This window comes from Alternaria infectoria (genome assembly GCF_024043175.1).
Source record: "Alternaria infectoria strain BMP 0036 chromosome Unknown scaffold_3, whole genome shotgun sequence".
NCBI classification, from domain to species: domain Eukaryota; kingdom Fungi; phylum Ascomycota; class Dothideomycetes; order Pleosporales; family Pleosporaceae; genus Alternaria; species Alternaria infectoria.
In genome coordinates this window covers 1357454-1380680 of record NW_026250692.1, presented here as the reverse complement: position 1 = coordinate 1380680, position 23227 = coordinate 1357454, and the positions used below count along the sequence as shown (strand labels likewise).

At 53.7% G+C, this 23227-nt stretch overlaps 8 protein-coding genes across 8 annotated transcripts; 5 read left to right on the top strand and 3 right to left on the bottom strand.

Moving 5' to 3' along the window:
* Positions 1-1458: 1458 nt before the first annotated feature.
* On the top strand, positions 1459-2833 carry J4E92_002684 (uncharacterized protein; the record flags this gene model as incomplete). Its single annotated transcript, XM_051494086.1, has 2 exons — positions 1459-2566; positions 2619-2833. 2 exons carry the CDS (start codon positions 1459-1461, stop codon positions 2831-2833), a joined length of 1323 nt encoding a protein of 440 aa, XP_051355765.1.
* A 429-nt stretch (positions 2834-3262) lies between these two features.
* Positions 3263-4748, top strand: J4E92_002683 (uncharacterized protein; the record flags this gene model as incomplete). Its single annotated transcript, XM_051494085.1, has 5 exons — positions 3263-3399; positions 3451-3920; positions 3976-4229; positions 4281-4562; positions 4704-4748. 5 exons carry the CDS (start codon positions 3263-3265, stop codon positions 4746-4748), a joined length of 1188 nt encoding a protein of 395 aa, XP_051355764.1.
* A 301-nt stretch (positions 4749-5049) lies between these two features.
* Positions 5050-6944, bottom strand: J4E92_002682 (uncharacterized protein; the record flags this gene model as incomplete). Its single annotated transcript, XM_051494084.1, has 3 exons — positions 5050-5939; positions 5998-6719; positions 6772-6944. The coding sequence occupies 3 exons, from the start codon at positions 6942-6944 to the stop codon at positions 5050-5052; spliced, it is 1785 nt and encodes a 594-aa protein (XP_051355763.1).
* Positions 6945-7845: 901 nt separating this feature from the next.
* On the top strand, positions 7846-9767 carry J4E92_002681 (uncharacterized protein; the record flags this gene model as incomplete). Its single annotated transcript, XM_051494083.1, has 2 exons — positions 7846-9627; positions 9675-9767. The coding sequence occupies 2 exons, from the start codon at positions 7846-7848 to the stop codon at positions 9765-9767; spliced, it is 1875 nt and encodes a 624-aa protein (XP_051355762.1).
* A 576-nt stretch (positions 9768-10343) lies between these two features.
* Positions 10344-11598, top strand: J4E92_002680 (uncharacterized protein; the record flags this gene model as incomplete). The annotated part of the gene is made up of 2 exons (XM_051494082.1): positions 10344-10405; positions 10458-11598. 2 exons carry the CDS (start codon positions 10344-10346, stop codon positions 11596-11598), a joined length of 1203 nt encoding a protein of 400 aa, XP_051355761.1.
* A 4105-nt stretch (positions 11599-15703) lies between these two features.
* J4E92_002679 (uncharacterized protein) lies at positions 15704-18011 on the top strand (the record flags this gene model as incomplete). The annotated part of the gene is made up of 2 exons (XM_051494081.1): positions 15704-16242; positions 16301-18011. 2 exons carry the CDS (start codon positions 15704-15706, stop codon positions 18009-18011), a joined length of 2250 nt encoding a protein of 749 aa, XP_051355760.1.
* A 2990-nt stretch (positions 18012-21001) lies between these two features.
* On the bottom strand, positions 21002-21871 carry J4E92_002678 (uncharacterized protein; the record flags this gene model as incomplete). The annotated part of the gene is made up of 1 exon (XM_051494080.1): positions 21002-21871. One exon carries the CDS (start codon positions 21869-21871, stop codon positions 21002-21004), a length of 870 nt encoding a protein of 289 aa, XP_051355759.1.
* A 441-nt stretch (positions 21872-22312) lies between these two features.
* J4E92_002677 (uncharacterized protein) lies at positions 22313-23100 on the bottom strand (the record flags this gene model as incomplete). The annotated part of the gene is made up of 2 exons (XM_051494079.1): positions 22313-22869; positions 22959-23100. The coding sequence occupies 2 exons, from the start codon at positions 23098-23100 to the stop codon at positions 22313-22315; spliced, it is 699 nt and encodes a 232-aa protein (XP_051355758.1).
* Between the last annotated feature and the right edge of the window lie 127 nt (positions 23101-23227).

Here is a 23227-nt window from a genome sequence, read left to right as displayed (position 1 = left end):
TAAGGTTCTTCGAGAAATGATGCGCTCTTCTCGTTTACCAATGATCATTGTCCATCGATTGACTCTGTTGTCCTGGCTCCTGAGTGGTCAGCATGTGAAACTCGATCTATGAGATAACGCGCGGCATCACAGCGGAATGCAGAGCATCAGCCTTATCCCGGGCGACTCACGTCGGCGATACGATTTCCGATCTGTCACGCACAGTCTATCACGGAAGGTAAACTCAGAGATAAGTAAAATCCTAGCACGAAGCAGGGCCGAAGGGCAGCGCTTTACTGAAACGGACCCTGCACCCTAATGCGTTGCCAGAAAGCATCGGCCTAGCGACATGAAAAAGGAAATAATCAACAGCACCAGGGGTGGCCGGGACATTACAAGTCGACTATGCGGGCGATCGACACGCGCTCGCTAGCGCGTAGATCCACTTCGCAAGTGTGCGTTCCCTAGGCCGCGTGGGATGCTACCTACCACACTACACCTGGCGGGTAGCACAGCATCGTAGGCCGGCGGAACCATCCGCAAACTTGCTAGAAAAATTCGACACGGCGTTATCTTCGGTGAGTAGGATCTGTCTCAGCTGGTTTTTGCTCTCCGGGACGCGGACCTTCCTTTTTTGGTGTGAGCACACGAGTCAGCCCCTCGGATTTTGGAAAACGTGCGGATTTCACGACCCTTCGTGGCCTATCGCACGGATGTTCGGTATGAAAATCAACGTGCACGGACGGCCGCAGTTGACATGGCGGTCACTGACAGGTGTAGATGCCCAAGTAGGGCTGCCCCATGCGCCACACGTGGAAGGTTCTGAGGAAGGCCGTTGCCCGGCGGTACCTGGGTGTTGAGGGATCAGGGTGCTTTTCTTCGAGCACGTCACGACGTGCGTCTGGGATGTGTATGATGAAGACGGCAACGTTACAAGTCGGCAGGCCGACATTTCAACATCCGAGATCAAGATAACGATCAACAGCCGCCCGCTTCGTGTAAGTGGTCCGGATGCCAGAAATGCGAACTATTGTATGCCGCCAAAGTTACCCGCTGCCAGCCTCAACTAGGGTCAACGCTTATCGAACAACTGCTCAGCGGGACGTAGAGAACGCCACAAAAAGCATAGCTGACCCTTGGCATGCATGCGCCTGAATTGTGCTCGGAAGCTTGCGTTGCAACTAAGCTCAACGCTTCCCGTGCTCGGTAGGCAGATGCTGTGCTAGTCACGGAAAGAAAAGTCGCCTTCAGGTACGTGGTCGTTCTGGTGGCCAAGGTGCTGATCTCGGGTCTCCCACGGGGGGTCTTTGGTACGGGACGTGGTGCCACTGCCGCAAGTAGTCGCCAAGGGTCGTGCTGGTTTTGTTGTCTGTGTGGAATCAGAAGTCGAGGGTAAATTGCCTTGCTTGTAAGCTACTCTTCCTCTTTATCACCGAGATTCTCATCTTTATCGCGGCATCGAACAAGATGTCTGCAACAATGGAGCCTACTCTTTCATCCAAACTCAAGGCTGTCTTCCCCTCGTCGTCGACCGAGCAAGGAACGACAACCCTGTCGGCTGACCAGAACTACCTCATTGGGCTTCGTGGCCTGTTTGTATTCCAATCATTCCTCTACGTGTTCTTCCAGACCTTTCTTCCAGCCGCCCTTCCAGACTCGAAGAATGTTGATGGCCCGGCGTACCAGGTCGCACTTCGAAAGTCATTTTCAGTAATCTTCGCCAACGAGGCATTGATCTACTCATGGATCATCTTCCTCTCCGCACGAACTATCTGCTTGCCTTACCTCGCCAACAAGACGCGTGAGGTCGGCGCATCGAGTGTCTTCCGTCGTGGCATCAGACTATGGATTCCGACTTTCATCGCCTACTCTTTTGCGGCAGCGGCATTCAGCACAACCTCGACCGACTACATCTCCGACTTCTTGGCCTCTACTGGCAACATCTCCACCATCGCACCGACGCGGATCCAGAACTTCTTGATTTACTTCAACTCCCTTTTTGAGATCTTCTGGGTCAACAAGCGTTACGCTAGTCAGGCCGCCAACGATGTCTTCCCATCTGGTACGCTTTGGATAGTGTCCGTGCTCTTCCAGCAAAGTTATACCGTCTACATCACCATGGTCATTGTTCCGAATACACGCACCTCATGGCGAGTAAAGGCTATGCTAGCTTTCATCGTAGCAGCGTTCTGGGTACAGAGCTGGGCCTGGTATAGCGTCACCGGCTTAATCATTGCTGATGCGGTCCTCAACATGGACTTCAAGGCCCGGTCCCAACGAGGATTCAAGATCGGCAACTTCGGTATCCCAGTCTGGCCACTTTACGCTGCGATGGTCCTTACCGGTGTTGTGCTGCAGTTCGCCTTCATCTCCGGAAAACCAGACATGCGCGACAATGAGCTATGGGGTCACACCGCGCTGTACGATGACGGATTCTTGAACGAGAACGTAGATCTAGACCAGCCGATGGCGAGGGTTGACAACTACCTCATCATCCTCGGGTCGATGCTTCTGATTGAGACGTTCGAATTGCCTCGGGCTATCCTTCGCGGAGGCTTCTTCGTTTCGCTAGGCAAGAGGAGCTTTAGTAAGTCGCAACCCTTCGACAAAGTCATTGAACAATTACTTACACATACCAGGCTACTTCCTCGTCCAATCCATACTTATCTACACCGCCGGTATCAAGTTATACACGCACATGGCCGACGCCGGCATGAACGGTTCTCTGAGCACTTTTGTCTGCTTCTTGGTCTGCGCACCGCTGGTCGCTATAGTTGGAGAGATTTTCTACCGTGTTGTTGATTTGCCGAGCGTTGTTCTGGCTAGAGGATTTTGGGCGTTCATGACGAAATAGGTGGCGGCAACGGCGCGCTACCGGCACGTGTTTCGGGCCATCGTCAGCCACATTTCTTGACATCTCGCTTACGAGCCGCGCAGCTTCTCTCCTCATTCGCACTGCTCGGGGAAACATTATCCGTCACATCGCCCTTGCACAAGACATTTGGCGAGAAGCTCACTGGTCAACAAGCCTTTCTCCATAGCTCGGCATGCTCTTTGGAGATATCCCCGCAGCATTGGTGATCCTTCGAAACTTCCCCGCAATGTGGAGAGACTTTAGCCTATGAACATTGGTTAGGGAAGATGTACAGTTGCTTGGACGTGGGCGTTACACTAGCTAGATCCTTCGGTGTTGTTAATCTGTATTCCATTTTCTGTTCGCAATCTTCTCCTGTTGCTGCCGTGAAAGCGCGTTCTACTGTGACTAGTCTACCAACCAGCCACAATGGATAAGCCCAAGGAAACAGACACTGAACGCATCGAAAAGGCGATCACACTCGATGAGACGATCGATCAAGCCCTGGATAAGCGTCTGAATCGCAATTTCGACCTCCGTATTCTGCCTTGGTTGTTCGGGATATGGTATTTTGCTACTCCACACTGTTCACGGCCTATACTGAGTGAGAATTCTAGGCTCTTCTCGTTCATAGACCGCAGTAACATCGGCAACGCAAGGATAGCCGGCCTGTCTGACGAACTTTCCATCACAACCGGTACTCGGTTTAACATCGCCCTCCTCGTCTTCTACATCCCCTACATCCTGGTCGACGTACCGTCTAACCTACTCGTCAAGCGTTTGCGCGCCGGCATATACCTACCAGCTCTGATCACGGCATGGGGTCTAGTGTGTACGTTCATGGGCTTCGTGCAGTCATTTGCTGGGCTGGTGGCATGTAGACTGTTGCTGGGATTATGTGAAGGAGGCATTCTCGGTGGCGTGATCATCTACCTTGCCATGTTCTACAGGCGAGGCGAGATGCTGCTGAGAAGCGGTCTCTTTTATTGCGCCGCGCCTCTATCTGGGGCTTTTGGTGGACTGCTCGCTTCGGGACTGGCAACCATTGAGGTTGGAGGGTATCGAAGATGGCCCTGGATCTTTTTTAGTAAGTTCTCGCTAATGTTTCACGTTGTGGAGGTGTTGCGCTGACATGATCTCAGTCGAGGGCGCAATCACTGTTGTGTTCGGCATTGTATGCTTCTTCTTCATGCCGGATACCCCCGCCGCAGCAGGATTCTTGAGTGATGAAGAGAAGGAGTGGGCATTGCGACGCATGAGGCTTGATGCAGGAGGATCCACCGAAGTTGATGTTGACGATGAGAAGTTTAGTTGGTATTGGGTCAAAATGGCACTCAAAGCCCCGCAGACGTACCTTTCTGCCTTCATCTGGTTTTTCTTGTTGGTGCCGCTTTATGTAAGCTCCTTTCGGATCTCAAACGCCGGAGACTATGCTAAGGCTTGACAGAGCTTTTCGCTGTTCCTTCCTAGTATCATCGCCGGCATGGGCTATCAAAGCACCACCGCGCAGCTCTTTACGGTACCACCTAACATGGCTGCTTTCATCACGGTCATTGGCACGGCATACGCCTCCGACAAGTTGAAGAATCGCGGTTATTTCATCATAGGAGGTTGCGTGATAGGGATATGCGGTTACGTTATGTTGATAGTGGCGACGACGAATGCCGTGCGGTACGCCGGGACGTTCCTGGTCGCGATCGGTGTCTTCCAGGGTTCGCCCATGCTTATGGTAAGCTTCGCCCGCGAACCGAAATGCTTACTTTACTCATCTGTCATCAGGGATGGGCGTCCAATAATCTTGCGCCTCACTATGTCCGCGCAGTCGGAATTGGCATGGTAATCAGCATCGCTAATTGCTCGGCCTTCATAGGCACGTTCATCTATCTTCAGCGCGATGCGCCGAAATATGTTCTAGGCCATTCTGTAAGCCTTGGTGCATTGGTAGTAACGATCGTACTCGCCGCCATACAGTGCTGGTACCTCGGCTGGGAAAACAGAAAGCGAGAGAGAGGTGAACGGAATGATAGACTGCTGCGAGCGGATGCGGATAGACTTGGCCATCAACACCCTAGTTACAGATTCACGTTGTAGCCGGGAGGACATGGTAGCCAAACTAAGCCTTGGTGGTGGTCCAGGGTGGGAGCTGATAGGAACACTACATTAGTACGTCGTCTGAACGTAGAGAAGTCTACCGCCTAAGACATTGTGACACTGAGTCACTTGGCTTTCTTGTTGTCTCTTCCCCCAATCATGCCCTTTTGCTTTGTAGTATTTTTCTTCCACGGTGTCAGACTGCCGCCTCCAGCCACCCAGCCGATTGCCATGACGATCAACGTGAATGGCACGGCCGTCAGGAAGTACCAACCATACGTCGTCTTCAATGCTGAAACACTCTCGTTCATGCTATACAGCCCAGATATGAACGTCAACGGGATGAAGATGGTCGCCAGCCATGTTATCCTCGCCATGTTATGGTTCTCCTCGAGCCCGCGACGCGAATCTTCGATGGAGATCTCCGATGTGACAATACTAGTCAGGCGGTCAACTCGTTCCTGTAGTTCATTGACAGCGGCAAGGACGCGTTTGAAATCAGGCACTATGTCCTCGAACCCTTCGACGTTATCGTAATTTATGGTCAGGTTGTCGGAAAAGAGTGAGCGTACGGAGAGAGGTGATGTGGGCGCAGCGAAGGACTGAGTAGACGGGGTAGTAAGCCGCGCTGCAGCCGGAAGCGCATGTTCCAACGTCTCCGTTATCATCTCCCGAAACACTGGGATCTGCCGCCGCCAGGTATGCAGACGCTTGAGTGAAGTGTCAATGGCATCACCTTTCGAGCGGAAGAGGCGTGGCATCTCGAGTTCCCACTCTATCTGGCTGAGACGAGCTCTTACATAGTCGCACACTATGAGCCACTCTGCGCAGATGGTGTATATAGTTGGTTTGGCGAGGACTTGCGCGTTAATCTCATTTCCCTCTTTCCGCTCAAACCACGGGAAGGCAGTCGTCATTTGGACAATGTCTTCGAACCAGGATACTGAAGACTTGATTGAGGGGTAAACTTTGGTGTCCATCTTGGGTGTTGGCAACCAATTACTACGATCATACCCTTTACAGCGTCAGTGGCAATTCAGTACCTCAGCTACTGTCGTGTTGTTGGTACTCACAGAGTGGCCGGCCTTGGCTAACAGTTGGATCTAGCAAGACGATACCGACGGTTCCATTACCACACTTCTTGTCCTTGCCGATCCACATGGATGTACGCGTGCGCATAATGGACACGACTGCTCCCTTTCCATCTTGGTAGTGCCAATGGTTCTCATCGTTATCAGGCCGTCTGAGCACGTTCCAAGAGTTTGCTTCCAGCCTCGAGTTGAAGTAGTCCTCTTCTGTTTTGTGGTATCGTAACCTCATATTGCGCATCTTGAACCAGGGCCGATGTCTCATGCTTGAGACTAGGCTGGGTGGTGACGCCCAGGGGTCACGTGTGTTGTGCCACACGTAGTCATCGATCTGCTCTCGAAAGAACAATGGATCTATATCGAAACGCGCTCCCAGCAGCTCAATGACTTGTCGAGACAGGTCTTCTACTATGAAGAGGCGCAGGGGAGGTTCTTTCGTATGCTCATGCGACAAAGCTTGAAGAGTTTCTCGAAGCAAAGCAGGTGATTTTATCGCTGTAGCTTTTGGTGCAGTGGCAGGACTATACTCGACGAAGGTGACGTTTGTCTTATTCGCACGGGTTTCGCGTTCCTCTGGGTGCTCTTTGATCTCATTCCAGCGTAGTGGGGTAGTGCTAACCTGCATCCAGTCCGCTAGATGTCGTAAAGTCCTCCACGAAGTCGACAGCGATTTGATGTGCGCCAAATACGGCCGGCTCTTGCTATTGCTGCATTACGTAAGTCTTGACCTGGAAGACTATGTCGATGCTGTGAACTTACGGGTCCGGTAATTCCCACTCGTCTGCGACTGGTATCCTCTCGTATGCATCTCCAATCAATTCATATGGGTCAGGGAAGTCTGCACTGTGCGGAATATGTTTCGCAGACCAAAGTGCGGGTATCGTGCCTCTCTTGGAGGGTTTGCCATTGCTGTTGTCGGAGTAAGTAGACATGATCGCTATAAGCACAGACAACGCGCGACCATGCCAGAGCGGGTGGCGAGATGGATTTATAGATGGGCAGGCTGCAAGGCGATGTTGGGGGCTGAGGGCTGAGAAGGCTGAGACTCAAGCGCGACGATCTCTAGTTGCATCAGGGGGCTCGTACATACGCGAGGTTTCCAGCTATGTACACCCGCGCGCCTGTATGCGGGTGTGGAAAGCTAACAGATATGCCAGGCGGTCCATAATCTCTCTGCAGTCTTGATCGAGTAGATCAAGACGCGTCAAGAAGTCGTAGGGATATCGCGTTGGCTGAATCATCGAATTTGGCGCGCCGTCAGCTGAAACGTGCAATATCCAATTTGGGCTAGACGTGAAGTTGGGTCCGACAGCTGCAGACAGCAACAGGGCTAAGCAAGTCACGCGTCTAATGCAAGCTCACATTGGACCTTTCCAGAGATGACTGCATTACGCGACAGGCTACTGCGTTGTCGGAATATCGTTGGACTGTGTGGTATGCGCCTGGGGTTGTGATGTTGACTGCTGCTGTCACGAAAGTTGAAGAGGGAATGACTCCACGGGAGTGGTTCCACCGCAGCAGCGCCGCCTGCCTCTGTCTCCTGTCATTTCATCCCTCAAGAAATCAACACCCTACATCAGAGCATCCCTTTCAGTTCATCACACGGCATTGCCCCACGTGAAAGGCTATAATGGGGCGTTTCTGGGCTTACTCGCGTACGCGACGTCAGGATCAAATGTGGAGAGAACGCGGGGCGCGCAGTACACCTCGGAAGCCCATAAGGGCCACAGAAACGCAACATTGGCGGGACACTTTTGCGTAGTCGCGCCCATGTCTCGATATCTTGCAGGAAATCATTAATACTCTGCAAAACCTTTTCATTGGAATCTCGATATGACATACGGCATCTTCAAACCTCACTGGTCCAGATACCTAGGCCCTGACGCTCCCGATCCTGCCAAAGACACCTATCGACCTCACGATGAGGCTGTATTCTCGTCGCCATTTGGACCCTTTCCACCGACACCGGATGATCTCAACATTCACGAACTCTGCTTTCCGCCGAACAATCCATTACCCGAAGATTACCCTCTATTCATCAACGCTATAACAGAAGAGGTCGTCACACTCCACAGCTTCTATGCTCGAGTATGTGCATTGGCGCGTGTCTTCCGGTATGACGGACCAAATCCGTTGGGCTTAGACAAGAGCCCCATAGACGACAAGGAAGATGGCGAGATCTTGGCGCTCTTCTCGCGAAACCACCTGCATTATCCGATGGTAGCGCACGCATGTTTTCGATCAGAGTTGGTCTTCGGGGGCATCAGTCCGGCCAGTACACCGTATGAGCTATGGTGGGTGCTCAGGAAAATGCAAATTACCAGCATCATGTGCCATGAGACACTACTTCCTGTTTTGAGAGAAGCGCTCAAGCTAGGGACTGGTGACGGCGACAATCTACCCCTCAAGCTCAAGTTGAATCCTCACAAAGTGATCGTGCTCAGCGACAATTCTCAACTAGATACCGTGTCGGGATATCGTACGATCGAGTCGCTCGTAAGGGAGGGTTCAAAGCTGCCGGAGCAGCCGCGGAAGCTGCTTGGGGGAAACCGAATGGCATATCTATTCCAGTCCTCAGGAACTTCGGGTCTACCAAAGGCAATGATGATCACACACAGTAATGGTTACCACTCTGGAATACAGACGCTGATTACTGCCACGCAGGCCGCGCGCTTTGCAGGAGACGAACCGTTGACACCCGTTACTATGCTCGGCGTCATACCGATGTACCACTCATACGGTATGATCATCTGGATCCTTCGCGTCAATATGATCAGACAGACGAGCATCATGCTGCCGAAATGGAACCTTGAGCTCGCATTGAAAAGCATACAAAAGTACAAGATTACACATCTTCCACTGGTACCACCTCTAGTTCGCCAACTCGCCCAGAGCCCATTGACCGAGAAATACGACCTGAGCTCCGTGATAGGCGCGTCGAGCGGCGCTGCATATCTGCCACCAGATGTCGCATACCAACTGGCCAAGAAGCTGCCTCAAGGCGCGGGGATGCCGGTGCCAAGTGGGTATGGTCTGAGCGAAGCAGCCAGTATCGCGAGCCCAGCTGCGCATGGCATATTTGGCCTGGAGCCTGCACTACCCGGCATGATCGGTTATCTGCTACCGGGCATGCAGGCTCGGGTTGTAGACCCTGAGACACTCAACAATGTGCCCAAAGGCGAGAAGGGCGAGCTCTGGGCGCGCGGAGCAGTCGTCACCCCTGGATACTTCAAGGACCCGAAAGCTACTGCGGACATTTTCACTGAGCCTGGTTGGCTACGCACTGGCGATCTCGTGATGCGCGACGAGCGTGACCGTATCCACTATCTCGATCGCCTGAAGGAGATGATCAAAGTCAAAGGTCTCCAGGTCGCTGCTACGGAGGTTGAAGATACGCTACTCGACCATCCAGAAGGTCTGGTGCGTGATGCGTGCGTAGCGGGCGTTGATAACGGCCGCGGCGATGGCTCTCTGTTCGTCCGGGCGTGGATTGTGCTCACCACTGAGGGCCAGAAGCAAGGGGAAGAGGCTGTCTCAAAGAAGCTGCATCAGTGGATCGAGGGACGTCTGAGTCGACACAAGTGGCTGACTGGTGGCATTGAGGTTGTGGATTCGGTGAGTACTCACCCAGCGTGAGCTGCTAGTGCTAACGACTTTTCCAGATTCCCAGAACCCCCTCGGGTAAGATGCTGAGAAGAGAGATGCGGGACCGATATCATGAAAGCGTGAAGAACAGTAGCAAGGCGAAGCTGTAATTGTCAGCATGGATCGACCAGCCTGTGGCTTTGCTATGGACATCAAGACCGAGCTCGTCTTCAGATACAATTAAAGCGTACCACGGTATGGTCTTTGTGCACACGCGCCAATCGTATGTCTACTGAATGCGATCGTGGAATATAGCTGGATTGCAGCCATGACATGCTTTTCGACACGGGTATCGTCTCTGTGTCTATGATTACTGCTTTGATAGCTGTGCTGGTGGAGGTTGGGAGGCTTGGCATCGGCTCTGGCGAGACGCGTCCACAGGTCCGTCCAGCATTCACGCCCACTCTTTACTCATCAACTCCCCAACACACGGCAATCGCATCTTAAGTCCGCCACATGTCGCGACGCGGGCCGTCTGCTCCTTTAGGCACCGGCAAGACGATGGAGGGGCAAGAGTGGGGTTGAGATGCGGCGCTTTGCCCGAAGTTCGGTGGGCGTCATGACGTTGGAGCTCTGCAGCTCCAGCTACAAAGTCAATCGCCTGATGCCGCCAAGTGCTCCTCGTTGTTGAACCCACAATCTCACCTTCAATATACCGAGAGACTACGACAACGTCTATCTACACCATGTCATCACCGAAGACCGTCCGCTGGGGTATCCTCGCTACTGGAGGCATCGCCGTCACCTTGTAACTACCCCGCGCTACACCCCGCAGAAGCTGTTTACTAATAGACAGACAGTACCAAGGATCTCCTCTGCGACCCTACTACACGTGGCGTCAAGCATCTAAAGCACACGGTTGTCGCAGCCGCCTCCTCGTCCTCCGAATCGCGCGCCAAAGACTTCTTGAAGGAGGTCGGCGCACCCTCCGAAGCGAAGGCATATGGCTCCTACGAGGAGTTCGTAAAGAACCCGGACATTGACGTCGTATACATTGCCACACCACACTCGCACCACTACCAGAATGCTATGCTCTGCTTGGAGGCCGGCAAGAACGTGCTGTGCGAGAAGGCGTTTACTGTCAATGCCGCCCAGGCGCGCAAGCTGGCCGAGGTCGCAAGGTCCAAGAACCTCTTCTTGATGGAGGCTGTATGGACGCGCTACTTCCCGCTCTCCATCTACGTCCGCGAGCAAATCACCTCTGGTCGCATTGGGCCCATCACACGCGTTATCTCGGACAACAGCATGGCGCTCGACCCCGAGAACAACTTCCCAGACGGCAAGCACCGCATGGTCAACCCGGACCTGGCCGGTGGCGCCCTGCTTGATCTCGGTATCTATGCCCTTACCTGGGTCTTCCAGACCATCTACCACACCCAGCCCGAGAACTCGCGCCAGGCACCCAAGCTCCAGGCTTTTGTCAAGAACTACGAGCCAACTGGCAAGGCCGACGAGCACAGCACCGTGATTCTGCAATTCCCCCGTTCAAAAGAGCAAGGCGGCGAGGTTCATGCCGTAGCGACGACCTCGCTCCGCGTCGCCACAGCGCCCGGAGGCAACATGGACCAACCCTTCGTCCGCATCCAAGGCCCCAAGGGCGAGATCCAAGTCTTCGGGCACTCTTTCCGTCCTCTCTCCACCAAGATAATCGGCTCAGACGGCAAGGTTGAGTCGAAAGAATTCCCCATTCCGGGGCCAGGTAAGGGAAGCGGTTGGTACAATGGCTTCGGTGGCTCACTGCAATCAGAAGGCGAGGGCCAGGGCATGTTCTGGGAAGCCGACGAGGCGGCAGATGCTATCATCAACGGCAGGAAAGAGGGTCGCTTCCTTGGCCTTGATGAGAGTGTGTTGATTATGGAGGTTATGGATGAGGTGCGGAAGCAGGGTGGGCTTGTGTACCCGGAGAAGATTGAGACTCTGGACTACCCTACGCAGTTGTAGGTCTGGCTCTATGAGTGATGGCTGGAAAGTATGCTATGAAACGAATGTAATAGATGCCGGGCAGTCACTGATCCTGGCCTAATTCCGCCGATTTCTGTGCTCTTTGCCAGCTGTCAAGACTTCTTCGTGATGGAGCGCGCCTATAAAGAAGTGTGTGAACTCAGAAACGATCGCGACAACAGTCCAAGGGCTCATTACGTGGAAGTCTCTCGACATGGCGGCGAAAAGCATGTATGAGCAAACATGTAGGTAGACATACCAAAAAAAGATATGTCAAACAGTGGATAGGTGGCGCTGGATTCCTGGACGAAGTGCGAGACGCTTGCCCTGGGAAAGTCTTGGATTGGACGAACCAATCAGCCTGCGTTTCCTCTCCAAGCGGCGCCCGTTCCCAGAATAGTGTTGTCCCACCAAATGATCCACCTGGCCGGAGGCTTCTGGACAAACAACCCACCAACATGTTGAGTAGAAGTACCAATCCCACGTCCACCCGTTTCTTGATGTGGAGACATGGTGGCGGACGTCATACACGGGTAGATACCTCCGCTGAGGGTTACGGTCCCGCCGGCGAAGGAGACATGTCGCCATGATCGCGGCCCACGGTCGCTTCTTTGGATTCAGCAGAGATGGTGGAGCCGACACGAACGGTTGCGAAGGCTCATGGCTCTTAAACCCAAGAAGCAAGTGAAGCATCGTCGTAGATGTTTCCCAAGAGTAACCGCAGGTATCAGCGCCATGTGTGTAGTAGCTAACACGTCGGGATGTTTGAGCTTTCTCGGAGATGGACATATGGATGGTGGGTTGGATAGCGGCGCTGTAATAGTCCGGTTCATACGATAATGAACGAGAATCCATCCATTGCCACACCGTCTGCCCAAATTTGATCTCTTCCGCAAACTCTCGATGGCGTGGTTACATCGAGGGATGTGATGTTCGTCGCAAGGCTTGCAACACAGTGTCGCAGCGTCTTGTTGTCATGCCACCGAGTACACCTCAAGCTTTGATCCTGGCTTTGATCTTTACCTCGTTGATATGGGTGTTGGGATCCAACTACGGCCTCAGGGTTAGGGGCTGGTTTCCTCTGTCGAGCCGTTGGGTATCTTTTATCGATGAAGCAGTCGACTCCCGACCGGCCTGAATTGTCCGGTTGACGAGCTTGCGGCTTCTGCCTGAGGCACAACTTTCGTCTGGCCATCCACGAATCCTTGGTGGCTGTCTTCCGAATGCAGGGGCTGATTGGTATAAGGGCGCGCAGCAGGTTCGTGTGCTTAGCTATTGCTTGCGATGTCGAATTTTCTCTCTTAGTTTTGGTAGTTGAAGAGATAGCGCGATTCGAACGTCCGACGGAGAGAAGGTGATCGGAAGCATCTAGGGGTTGGAGATGGTTGGTTGAGCTAAGCAGAATAACGGCACCGGCTGGGTCGAAGTTTGTTGACAATTATTGCGTTTATATATCCAATTCATGCTTCTGCAGACAGAATTGAACTACTGCTGCTTTCATGGCTGATCCAAAATGTCCATGTGAATTTGGTGGAAGGATGGGTTGTTTGACAAGGGTGTGCGTGGGATGGTCGTACAAGATGTGCAGCTGCCGATGGACATGCATGAGCGTGCATGTACGCGACGGTGGTGAGAAAACGACTTGTAGTTTGGATTTGAAAGTCTCAGCGTCCAACCATATCTCGTTCTGTGTTCGCTAAAGGGCTTGACTTTGCCATCTTCAGGTCTGGTGATACCTCGAAGTAATACTTTTCGGGATACGGGGAGTGACAAGGTCAGGAGGTACACCGAAGACCTGAAAGGATGATTATGTGGTGTTCGAGTGTTCCGACAAGCCGTTGGAAGAGACTACAAAGAGCATCGGCTAAAGAATCGGCAGAGATGCGTCGCGTCGATACTGTGATCATTGTGTCATTACCACCAGGCGGCTGAGAAAGGACGTGACGGGCATCTAGATACACATCTTTGGCGCTGGCTACCTGTAGACCGCCTGCCATGCCGTGCACCGTATTTAGCATGCCCACAGTCGAAGGATTCTAGTTGCTCAAACCATCGAGAGTGACGAGGACGACGAACTGTGCGGCGCAAATGACCAGGTCGTGCTGTTGCGGTCTGGCTGTCCAGTTTCAAAGAACCAAAGTGCGCTCTAGATCTCGTTACGAATCGTCGCCGCTATAGCATATTAATTGGATAGGGCTCTTGAGATCGGAATTAGAGATCGAGCCAAGAGCGCGCCTCGGCCCGCAATGAGCGCAATCCATCGTGCATAACCAGTGATGGCGCCAATGCACGATTGAGGCGTGGTTGATTCGCTTGTCGAGCAAACGAGATCAACTTCAGCCCAAGGGAGCTCAAACACAAATATTCTCATTCAGCGGCGCGACACTCCCCTCGCCTCAACGCCGTGGAATTCAGCTTGCAGGCTGTGTGAGGGTTTGACGGTACATTCATCGGCATTGTGATCGCTCACGACTTTCCAGAGTATGTCAAAGCGCTAGGAGTTTGAGTCTGCAGGATGCAAGCTGGGAAGAGGCTGCACCATGGTTTGATGGATGATCCGCGAAAGGGACATCCGTACGCGACGACACATCGCCTGGCAGGGAGTCCAGTGAGGTCAGTGTGCAAGACTGGAAGAGGCGGTGCTATAGCGATGACGTAGAGATATAAGAAGGATGTCTATACTGCACATGTCAGCCAAATACCCGTTATATATCCTTCGAGGCCTGATATCTTTTAACCTGCCTGTTGTTCGCGTACAACCACCAGGTTCGGCAGTGGCTTCTTTGGGGTCTGACGTCATTGCCACCACGATCGCAGGCACCACGACAACAATCCTTCGTCTTACCTTTCGTGCTCATTCGCGCCTATGCTAACGCGTACGGGGAAGTCTGTGCCAGCGTGGGGACCTTTTTCGTAACTCGCCTACTGCCACGACATGCGGAACTACTCTCTTGCAGTGTTGGTAGATACCATCTGGATCGGTGATATAAGGCCTGTCTGCTATCCGGCGACTAGCGGACTAGCCAGGAGGGTTACTTCTCTAGAGGTCAAGAAGACTTCACGATGACGCTCCGCGGTGCTGTTATCTGCGTCGCCGTTGGATCCTTGATCGCTAACGGCGATGATGTACACAGCCGTGCTTGTGGTATGCATTTCTACAGAAGAGAAAGTGGAGACACGGTGGTGAAGGGGGTGGATCCCAATATGCTGAACATGGCCGTGGTTCCTGCGCGGTGTTGGTGAGGTGGAAGCGTTTGTGGTACCGGCACAGGCGATAGGGCAGTGGAGCACAGGATTGCGACAAAATGCGGTCGTTCTAGTCATCTTCGGCATGGGTGCCATGTGGGTCTCGCGATGTCTGGAACGCTGGATCTTTGCTAACTCGATTCAGTGGCTATGGCATTTGGCCGCACTGGGTCACGCTGCCGAGTCATGCTTGTGGAGTAATCGGAAGCACCTGCACAACCCCATGAGGGAAGGTGAGCCAGCTGCCGCACGCTTGAACCAATCACAACCGGACAGTGACCGGCTCAGTCTTTCTTTCGACTTCGTGCCTACCAGATCAAGCAGCCCTGCTCTGGTCAATCTTGGTCAGGGAGGATGGGAGTCTTTAGCCATATCTCGAGAGGTACTCTAACACGGCCGAGATATGCTTGGTCGTATTCGGCGGCTGCTGTGCGTCTGTTAGCCGCATCAAGCGTACCTGGCACAGGCACCGATGAGGGGGTGCCATGACCAGGACCAGCATTCAGCTTGAAGTGGTTCCCGCTCGATGGGTATTCAGCCATGGATTGCGGTGGGGCAACGACGGACGGATTCGATGATTTGGAAGAGGACGTGCCTGTGGTGTCCGCTTGAAGAAATGGTCAAGGCAGGTCGCCGGTTAGGCCCACCAGAGAGGAGACGGCAGCCTCAATTACCGATGGACCGGAGACCGCGATAGCGCAGGCAAGATCGGAGTCCCCTGCATCATCATCGTAAAGTTGCAGTCGCATCTTCCACCGGCACAAGAGCGTCTCAATGCGTTCGCAGCGCTCTCGCGACATGTGCGCCATGCTTCTTCTCCCTGCGCCCTGAAATCCGCCGCACCTACCCGTCCACGCCCATGTCGGCCTCCACACCCGCACCCACGAGTAGCAGCCATGCAAGTGCAAGCAGCTCGCGCCGCGTGCCGCTGGACAAGCGGAAGCGCACCGAGACGAGCTGCGACAAGTGCAAGTCGCGCAAGCAGAAGTGCCGCAAGGAGCCCGGCCAGGAGGCGTGTCGCTACTGCATCGTGCACAACATCGAGTGCCTGACGACGCAGCCGCGCAAGAAGCGCCTGTATGGCAGCGTCGAGGGCCTGGGCACCCGTCTGGCGCTGCTCGAGGCGCTGGTGAAGGGGCTGCTGCCGGAAGCCGACGTCTCGAGTACCGAGGCTCTGCGCCAGCTCGCGACGTCGCACGGCATCCCGCTGCCAGACGCGGCGGCCCACGACGCGCAGGGCGACCAGGACGACAGCGGCGAGGGTGAAGGCGACGACACGGTGTCGCTGCTCCCCGACCAGCAGGGCCAGGTGCAGTACATTGGGCCGGGCAGCTCGCTGTCGTTCCACATCAAGCTGCGCACGCTCGTGGGACGCGGCGCCCTACGCGAGTTTGTACTGTCAGTACCGCCCCTGCATGAAGCCTATGGCGACATCGACTGACTGCTCCACCTCTAGGTTTGGCAAGAACGCAGCCCAGGCATCGTCGCCCACCGGCAGCGACGACCAGCGCAGCCTGCCAGGCCCGACCGCCGCCCCGACCGCCCACAACTCCGTCGCCGTCCACGGCCGCCACCTGAATCCCAGCGAGCGCCCGAATCTCGAGCTACTGATACGCGCCTTCTTCGAACACATACACCCGGACTTTCCCGTCCTGCATGAGCCCTCGTTCCGCGAGGCCTACGACGCGTGGCTGGCCAACCCCAGGAGTGCAGACCCGGCATGGCTGTGCACCTTTACGTGTGTGCTGCTCCTCGGTCGACGGGTGGCGCGCATTCCCTTTCCAGAAGACCAAGAGCGGCTGTGGTGGCAGAGGACCCAGACGCTCCTTCCTGTTGTCATCTTCACCTCGAGCATCACGGCCATACAAGCCCTGCTACTGGCTGCGATACACCTCCACAACACGAACCACCGGGACGCCTGCTGGAACCTGACTGGTGCCGCTGTCCGCATAGCGCATGCGATCGGACTGCACCAGGACAAAGTGAACGCCGGCCAAACACCGCTGGCCAGGGAGTCGCGCAAGATACTGTGGTGGACGCTGTACGCTTTCGAGACAATGCAGGTATCCTCCTACGACCGGCCGAGTGCCATTGAGAATCCTGGCGCAAAGACCAGCGCCCCTAACGAGAAGATTATCGGCGGCCCCCCGGAGTTCTTCGCATGCTCAACGCGCCTGTTCATACTGCTGGGCCTGACATGTCGCGCGCCCAAGACCGTCAAGTCCAACGCCAGCGACGAATCCTACGTTGGCCCCTTATCACCCGCCGCCGGCGTGCTCCGGGATCTAGTCCGATGGAAGGAGCAGTTGCCCCGGCATCTCCAATACGAAGCCATAGAAGCCTCGCCCATGCAACGAGCCCTGATGCTGATGCACTGTGTATACCACTATACCATCATTGTCTTGTGCCGCTCAGCCCTGCTTGCCCGCGCTTCTACCCTGACCAAAAGCGGCCAAGACTCCACAAACTCTGCACTCACAGCCATGGCAGAAGCTTGCTCAGAGTCTGGCCGATCTCTGGCTAACATACTGCTGAGACTTGAATCTTTAGGCAAGTTCGACGCCGTCTACTCGTGTGACATTTGGTACACGCTTGCATCGAGCTCGGTACTAGTCCTTGATCTGGTATGCTTGAATAAGCTGGGTGGTACGGACATGTCCGAGTCCAGGATTCTGTTGTCTCAGCTCGCAGATCTGGCACAGCGACATAGGCGAAATCCATTCATGCCTGGTACCATTGAGAAATTTGCTTCCCTCGTCCCGGAGTTGCATTCCATGGCCGACTCCCTAGCTTCGCCCGTCAGATTTGCGGAACCGGAAATGGAGACCCACGACACCGGACCGCAAAGCTCGATCCCAGCGCAACAACTGTCGCAGCCAGACGCAGTACCGCACATGTACCATCAGTCACCACCGGGCGTGGGCACATATATGTATGCGGATCCTATGCCAGGTCGTATATACCCAGACCAGGCCTACATGGCGCCCTCAATGCATCCTAATGCCCGGTTTGATAGAACGACGCAGATGCAGTTTATGGACTTTACCATCAACAACATCCATGAGTGGAATTGGGCGGATATTGGGACGATGATCGGTCCTGAGGGCGTTCCGAATATGCCTGGAAACCCTCATGTGCATGGGCCGCAACCGACGGGGCCGAATTAATCGCCGCCGACGAGGACGATGTAATCTTGAGAATATACCCCAAATGCGAGAGCGAGTTCAACTAGACATGACTGGATATCCTGACCAATGTGATAACTGGCTTCGAATGTTTACTCTTCCGTATCTCAACCAAGATTACAACCACAGGGTCTACCATGAGTTGAGAACGATAGAAGGTGCTTCTTGTTTCGTCCGCAACTACTCGCAAGTCTAACCTGGTCAGTCGAAGAATGAGTTTAGGGCTGGTAGGGCTGAAAGCACGTGGGCTTGGCAGGTCCGCACCAATCACATCTCTTGCTCGTACCCGCACTCGCACTCGTATCGCACCGTACTCGGACTTTGACGTTGCCAAGAAGAAATGTAACAACGCGTACGAGACGGCGGAGCATACAGACGTACGCGTTGATGCAGGTACTAACAAGCAGAAAATGTATATTATGCTTGACGTACTTCATTGTACCGTCTCACAACAACGAAGATCAAGTCTTGACGCCGACCACTACGATCAAAACTACGACCGAACTACGATACGACTTGTACGAGACATTGACGAAATCAACACCATCTTCTTCACAACTTCAACATGGGAGTGTTCGATCTCCTTGATAAGCCCGTCTTTAGCAGCCGCTTCAAGTTCCCTATTCATATCGCTCAAGTCGTTCTCGTTATTCTCGCCATCGCGCTTACACTTCCTCGTCTGTTCGTTACCAATGTTCCGCGCACACGAGCAAGCACATATGCGTTAGGCATGGTATGTTGAAGCGTCTTATTCTGCCTACACTATTGAGTATCGATCTGGTTACTAATACTTATACCTAGGGTGCCAAATCCCTCATCCTACTCATATACCTCATACTTTCGGAGCACAGTCCACGTTTCCAACGTTGGCACAGTTACAAAGCGCATGCCATAATCAGCTGTATTGAGGTTGTGTTCTGGAGTGTCGTTGCGGGGTTGATGTTTCAAACCAATCTCAGCTATTGCAAAGGGCCAACATGCGGTCTTAGTTGGGTCGTAGTCGTCATCGCCATCGTCATCGTGTGAGTTGGGTAACTTTCTCATCGACTCTTAAACTAACAAATGACAGCAATTCTGAGATCATCGTCGCAGGAATCTGCATCAAAGAATTCCGCGAGTGGAAAAGTGCAGGAAAGCCAAAGTCAACGAGGCAGCAGCACACCCGTCGCCCCGTATTCGACGAGGAGGAAGTCGTTCAAAGCAGAGTCGAGCGCCCGAAAGAAGCGCCAGTCCAAGCCGCCGAACAAGCGTATTTCCAGTCTGAGCGACGACACTCTCAACGCAGCCACTCCAGGCATCACGGCGAGTCACTATGGGAGACTCAGCATACTCCGCGATCCCCCCGAAAGGAGCGTCAACACCATTCTCGTCGCTCCGAAGATCGTACACGTGAGCGGGAAGAGCGTTCCATGCATGAGATGGAGGAGCCACGTTATGCTGAACATCAGCAATATACGCCGAGTGAGCCGCGGTACTAGTGTGAGCATTGGATACAGATGCTTATCATCACGATGATAATTTAAAAGACATCACGAACAACATCCGGCGTTGGTCATGATTTCTGGATGCTATCTAGGTGTTTTCAAGGCATTGGAGTGTATGGAAGGCTTGCAAACGGGTGTAAAGGAGTACAATGATCTGTACCAAAATTATCATGTATACGTCTTGATGTCGGTCTTTCTGGAATACAAGGGCAAGAATAAACATTTCTACGTTGAAAATAATAGAAGACGCATGAGATGCCAATGGAAGCTTCCAGCGACGTGGGATTCTGAACAAGTCCTCTCGATGTGAGTAGGGGTATATGGTGAATACGCGGATTATGATAGTGTTCAGCTGCTGCAAGAAAAAGGCATGTCTTTGTCAAACGTCCTTAGGGTTGAACAGTCTCAGGCGTAGATCAACACTGTTGCATATCTCGCCGCTTTATCATGAACCATCTGTTCACCCATAGTATCATGTAGTCGCCCTGTCGTGGTCTTTCCCACCACATTCGTTCATTCTACACGCTCGAAATATGAATATGCCTCATTTACGATATCTATTCCTGTTCTGCTTCATAGCCAGTCTACATGACCAAACACAAACTTAGCAACAGTGATTCCACGAATTTTGCCCGATCCGATGTTCCTGGCGTTCGCCTAGGCTCGTTGACAAGTGTGGCTGCATCGGCGTCCGTGTCTGCGCCTGCTTCTTGCGACGCGTGCATGGCACAGCCAGGTGTTAAGAACGTGCCTTCGGATTGTGCTTCTTAAAAGTCAGTTGTGTAGTGGTTGTATCATAGGGCAGGATGAACCCCTCATACCAGAGCTTGCAGTAGGAAGGGGTGATGTCATGGCGAGATTGTACTCAAGTGGAGTTGGTCGGCAGAGAAGAGATGATTGAACCAATGCCAGACACCTACAACACAAGTTAATATGATAGCGATACATATCAACTTTTCCGGTGACGAAAGTCGCGAGGCTGAGGATATTTAGCCCTCTAATCCGGCTGTGAATGCGAGATACGAGTCGGGATGACCGTGGCCAAGCGAGAGGCGCACACTCAGCGTGTGGCTTGGAAGAAGTGAATTGTCAGCAGGTCAAGACATGACTTGGTTATTGCACTTGATACGTAGCGAATGACCTCGTCTAGATGATACTACGTAAACGAATCGCCGCTTCTCATCACCCCACGTGCGCTGCTTCCTATCTCATTTACCGTACAGACTGCGCTTTCTTACGACGTGCGTGATGATTGTCTGGGTGGGATACGCGTGAGGCCGTTCGACAAAAGCGTCAACCTTGGCCTGATGGTACACCTCTGGCGGTGATGCGATGTATGCATCCAGTCCCCCGCAGGCGGACAACCCTGAGCGCCGAGGATATCATGGCCGTCTCCTGTACTAGACTGACAATCGAAAGCGACTGAATGTGTCTTGCCGTGTTCCAGTGATTGAACACATCTGCTCATGCGCTTATCGTGATCACCCCTCAATCATCCAACAAGTCCAGCCAAAGCACTTTCTGCTCTTTGAAAGACTCATCCTCGATCACACCGCGGAACGCCACCTCAGCCTCCAGCAGGTCTGCTTCAACGTTTCTCTCTCCCATATCTTCTTCCCCGTCACTGCCACAGCTATCGTTGCGCTTCTCTAATGCGTCAAGCATAGCCTCGCCCTTGGTCTCAAGCTCTTCAATGCGCTCATTAGCCAACGCCAGTGCTTCTCTCAGCGTAGACTCGGTGTCTGCGGCGGCTTGTGTAGTGGCCGAGGTGCCCTGAGATGTGTACCTATGCAGCGTGGCCTTCAAGCTCAGATTGCGCTGCTGCACCTTGTCCTTGGTACGGTCGCTCTTCTTAAGACGGGCGATGGTACGCATAGCATCGTTGAGCTGATCAACAAGCTTGTCGTGCGCGGAGACGAGGACCTGGAAGCGCGAGTAGAGTTGCCCGCCAGCTGTCCTATCCTCTTCATGGCGGAATCGTAGATTGGCGTTTTCCTGCTCGATCTCGGAGATAACGCAAGTTTGGTGCTCAAGGTCCTGATGGGCGGCCTTGAGGTCCTGTTCTTGCTCCAAAGCGAGCGAGCGCCAGTTGTCTCGGTCACGACGGAGGCGAGCTGTAAGTGATTGCGCCCAGGACAGTTCACTTAATAGACCTTGCTTCGATCTTGAGGTTGTCTGTGGGGACTTTGGAGATGGGAGGGAGTGTTGGTAGCTGGTGGTGAAGCTTCCCTCACTGGGTAGGCGAAATTCGAGTGTCAGTGGGCTCGTGGGCGCGGAGGCATGTCGCGTGAACGATCTGAAGAGTCGCGACTTTGGGTTTGCGGTGACGATATGCGCTTCAGATACAGCGGCTGGCATTTTTGGCGTTGTAGCTGCTGGTGTTCGGGTACCAAGGGGATGTGACGAGGGTTGCATATAATGGTGGTACTACAAAGAAAGTGAGACAAAGAAATGGTCTCAGGTGTAGACGTTAATATGTACAGCCAGCAAACGGGTGTGCTGTTTGAATGTGGGGTTCAACCCTGGGTGACTGTCGCTGCAGGTCGCGTGTTGTACGACGCGTGCCCACGTGCGAGCGCGATCGGATTGCCTGCTGCTTCCGCATTCGCCTCGGGCATGTACAGTACGAAGCTACGGATGCGCAAATGAAAATGGAAAGATCACCCGAGGAACGTATGAAGACGTGGTGGAAATATGATGGAATTCAAATTACACGAATTATAGAAGGCACGATGACGAAGATGCTGTTACTTACCAGGCGCTCTGATGCGACAAATACAAGAGAATGTATGCAAGATCTCACAGAGCTACGGCTGCCGCGAAAATGCCCACAGCACCCATCATCGCCATCGCAGTCGGAAGAGATCCAGCAGGTGCCAAACCGGTGCTCGGTGTTGAAGCGGCACCGGATTGAGACCTCGAAGGCGATGTCGCTCCTGTTCCTGATGCCGAGCCAGTAGATGATGGTCCTCCAGTCGCTGAGGCTGATCCTGGGGAAGACGCACCAGTTGCGGTGACTAATGCAACCACCTGGTACGCCTCCATCTCCTGTATCTCGCTCTGCGACAAGACGCTCGTGGACGCGACCTGGTCGGCCTGGTCCGGGACGTATCCGCTCTGGGTGACGTCGCATGTCAAGTCTGCCGTTGACATTGCGCCCTGCCAGCTGCAAGCCATGTCCATTGTCCACGCGCCTGGAGTCGGGTCCGTGAGGTGCATCTCGTACGTCTCGGGGCCTTGTAAGATGGTATACGGCTCGCAGAAGGAGTAGTCCTCGTTGGAATCATCGTCCTGGCGGCGCATGCGAGGCGCGGGTGTAGGTGAGGGAGTCTTGGAGGGGTCGTCTGTGATCGGTACTGGCAGTGTTAGTGCAATCTCTCGCGACGGGTGCATGCCGTACGAAGATCAGACGGCACGACTGACACGCCGACTCCATCGGACGGACAGCTGTTCTCGTAGGTTGTTGCGCTCGCATCTGAACCGAGCACAGTGAGGGTGCTGTCGAATTGGAAGAAGTTGAGGATCGTCGCGGACTCTTGCGCCATGGCAGCGCCGGCGAGGAGCGGGATGTAGGTGGAGGGACGCATGTTGGATGACTGGCGACGGCTGATGGAGAGGCATCGCTGTCATGGTGGACTAGGCCTGAAGTTATACATTCTCTACCTGTCGAAATCAATACTTCGTGGTGTTACCGACGCCACCATGCCTTGCAAT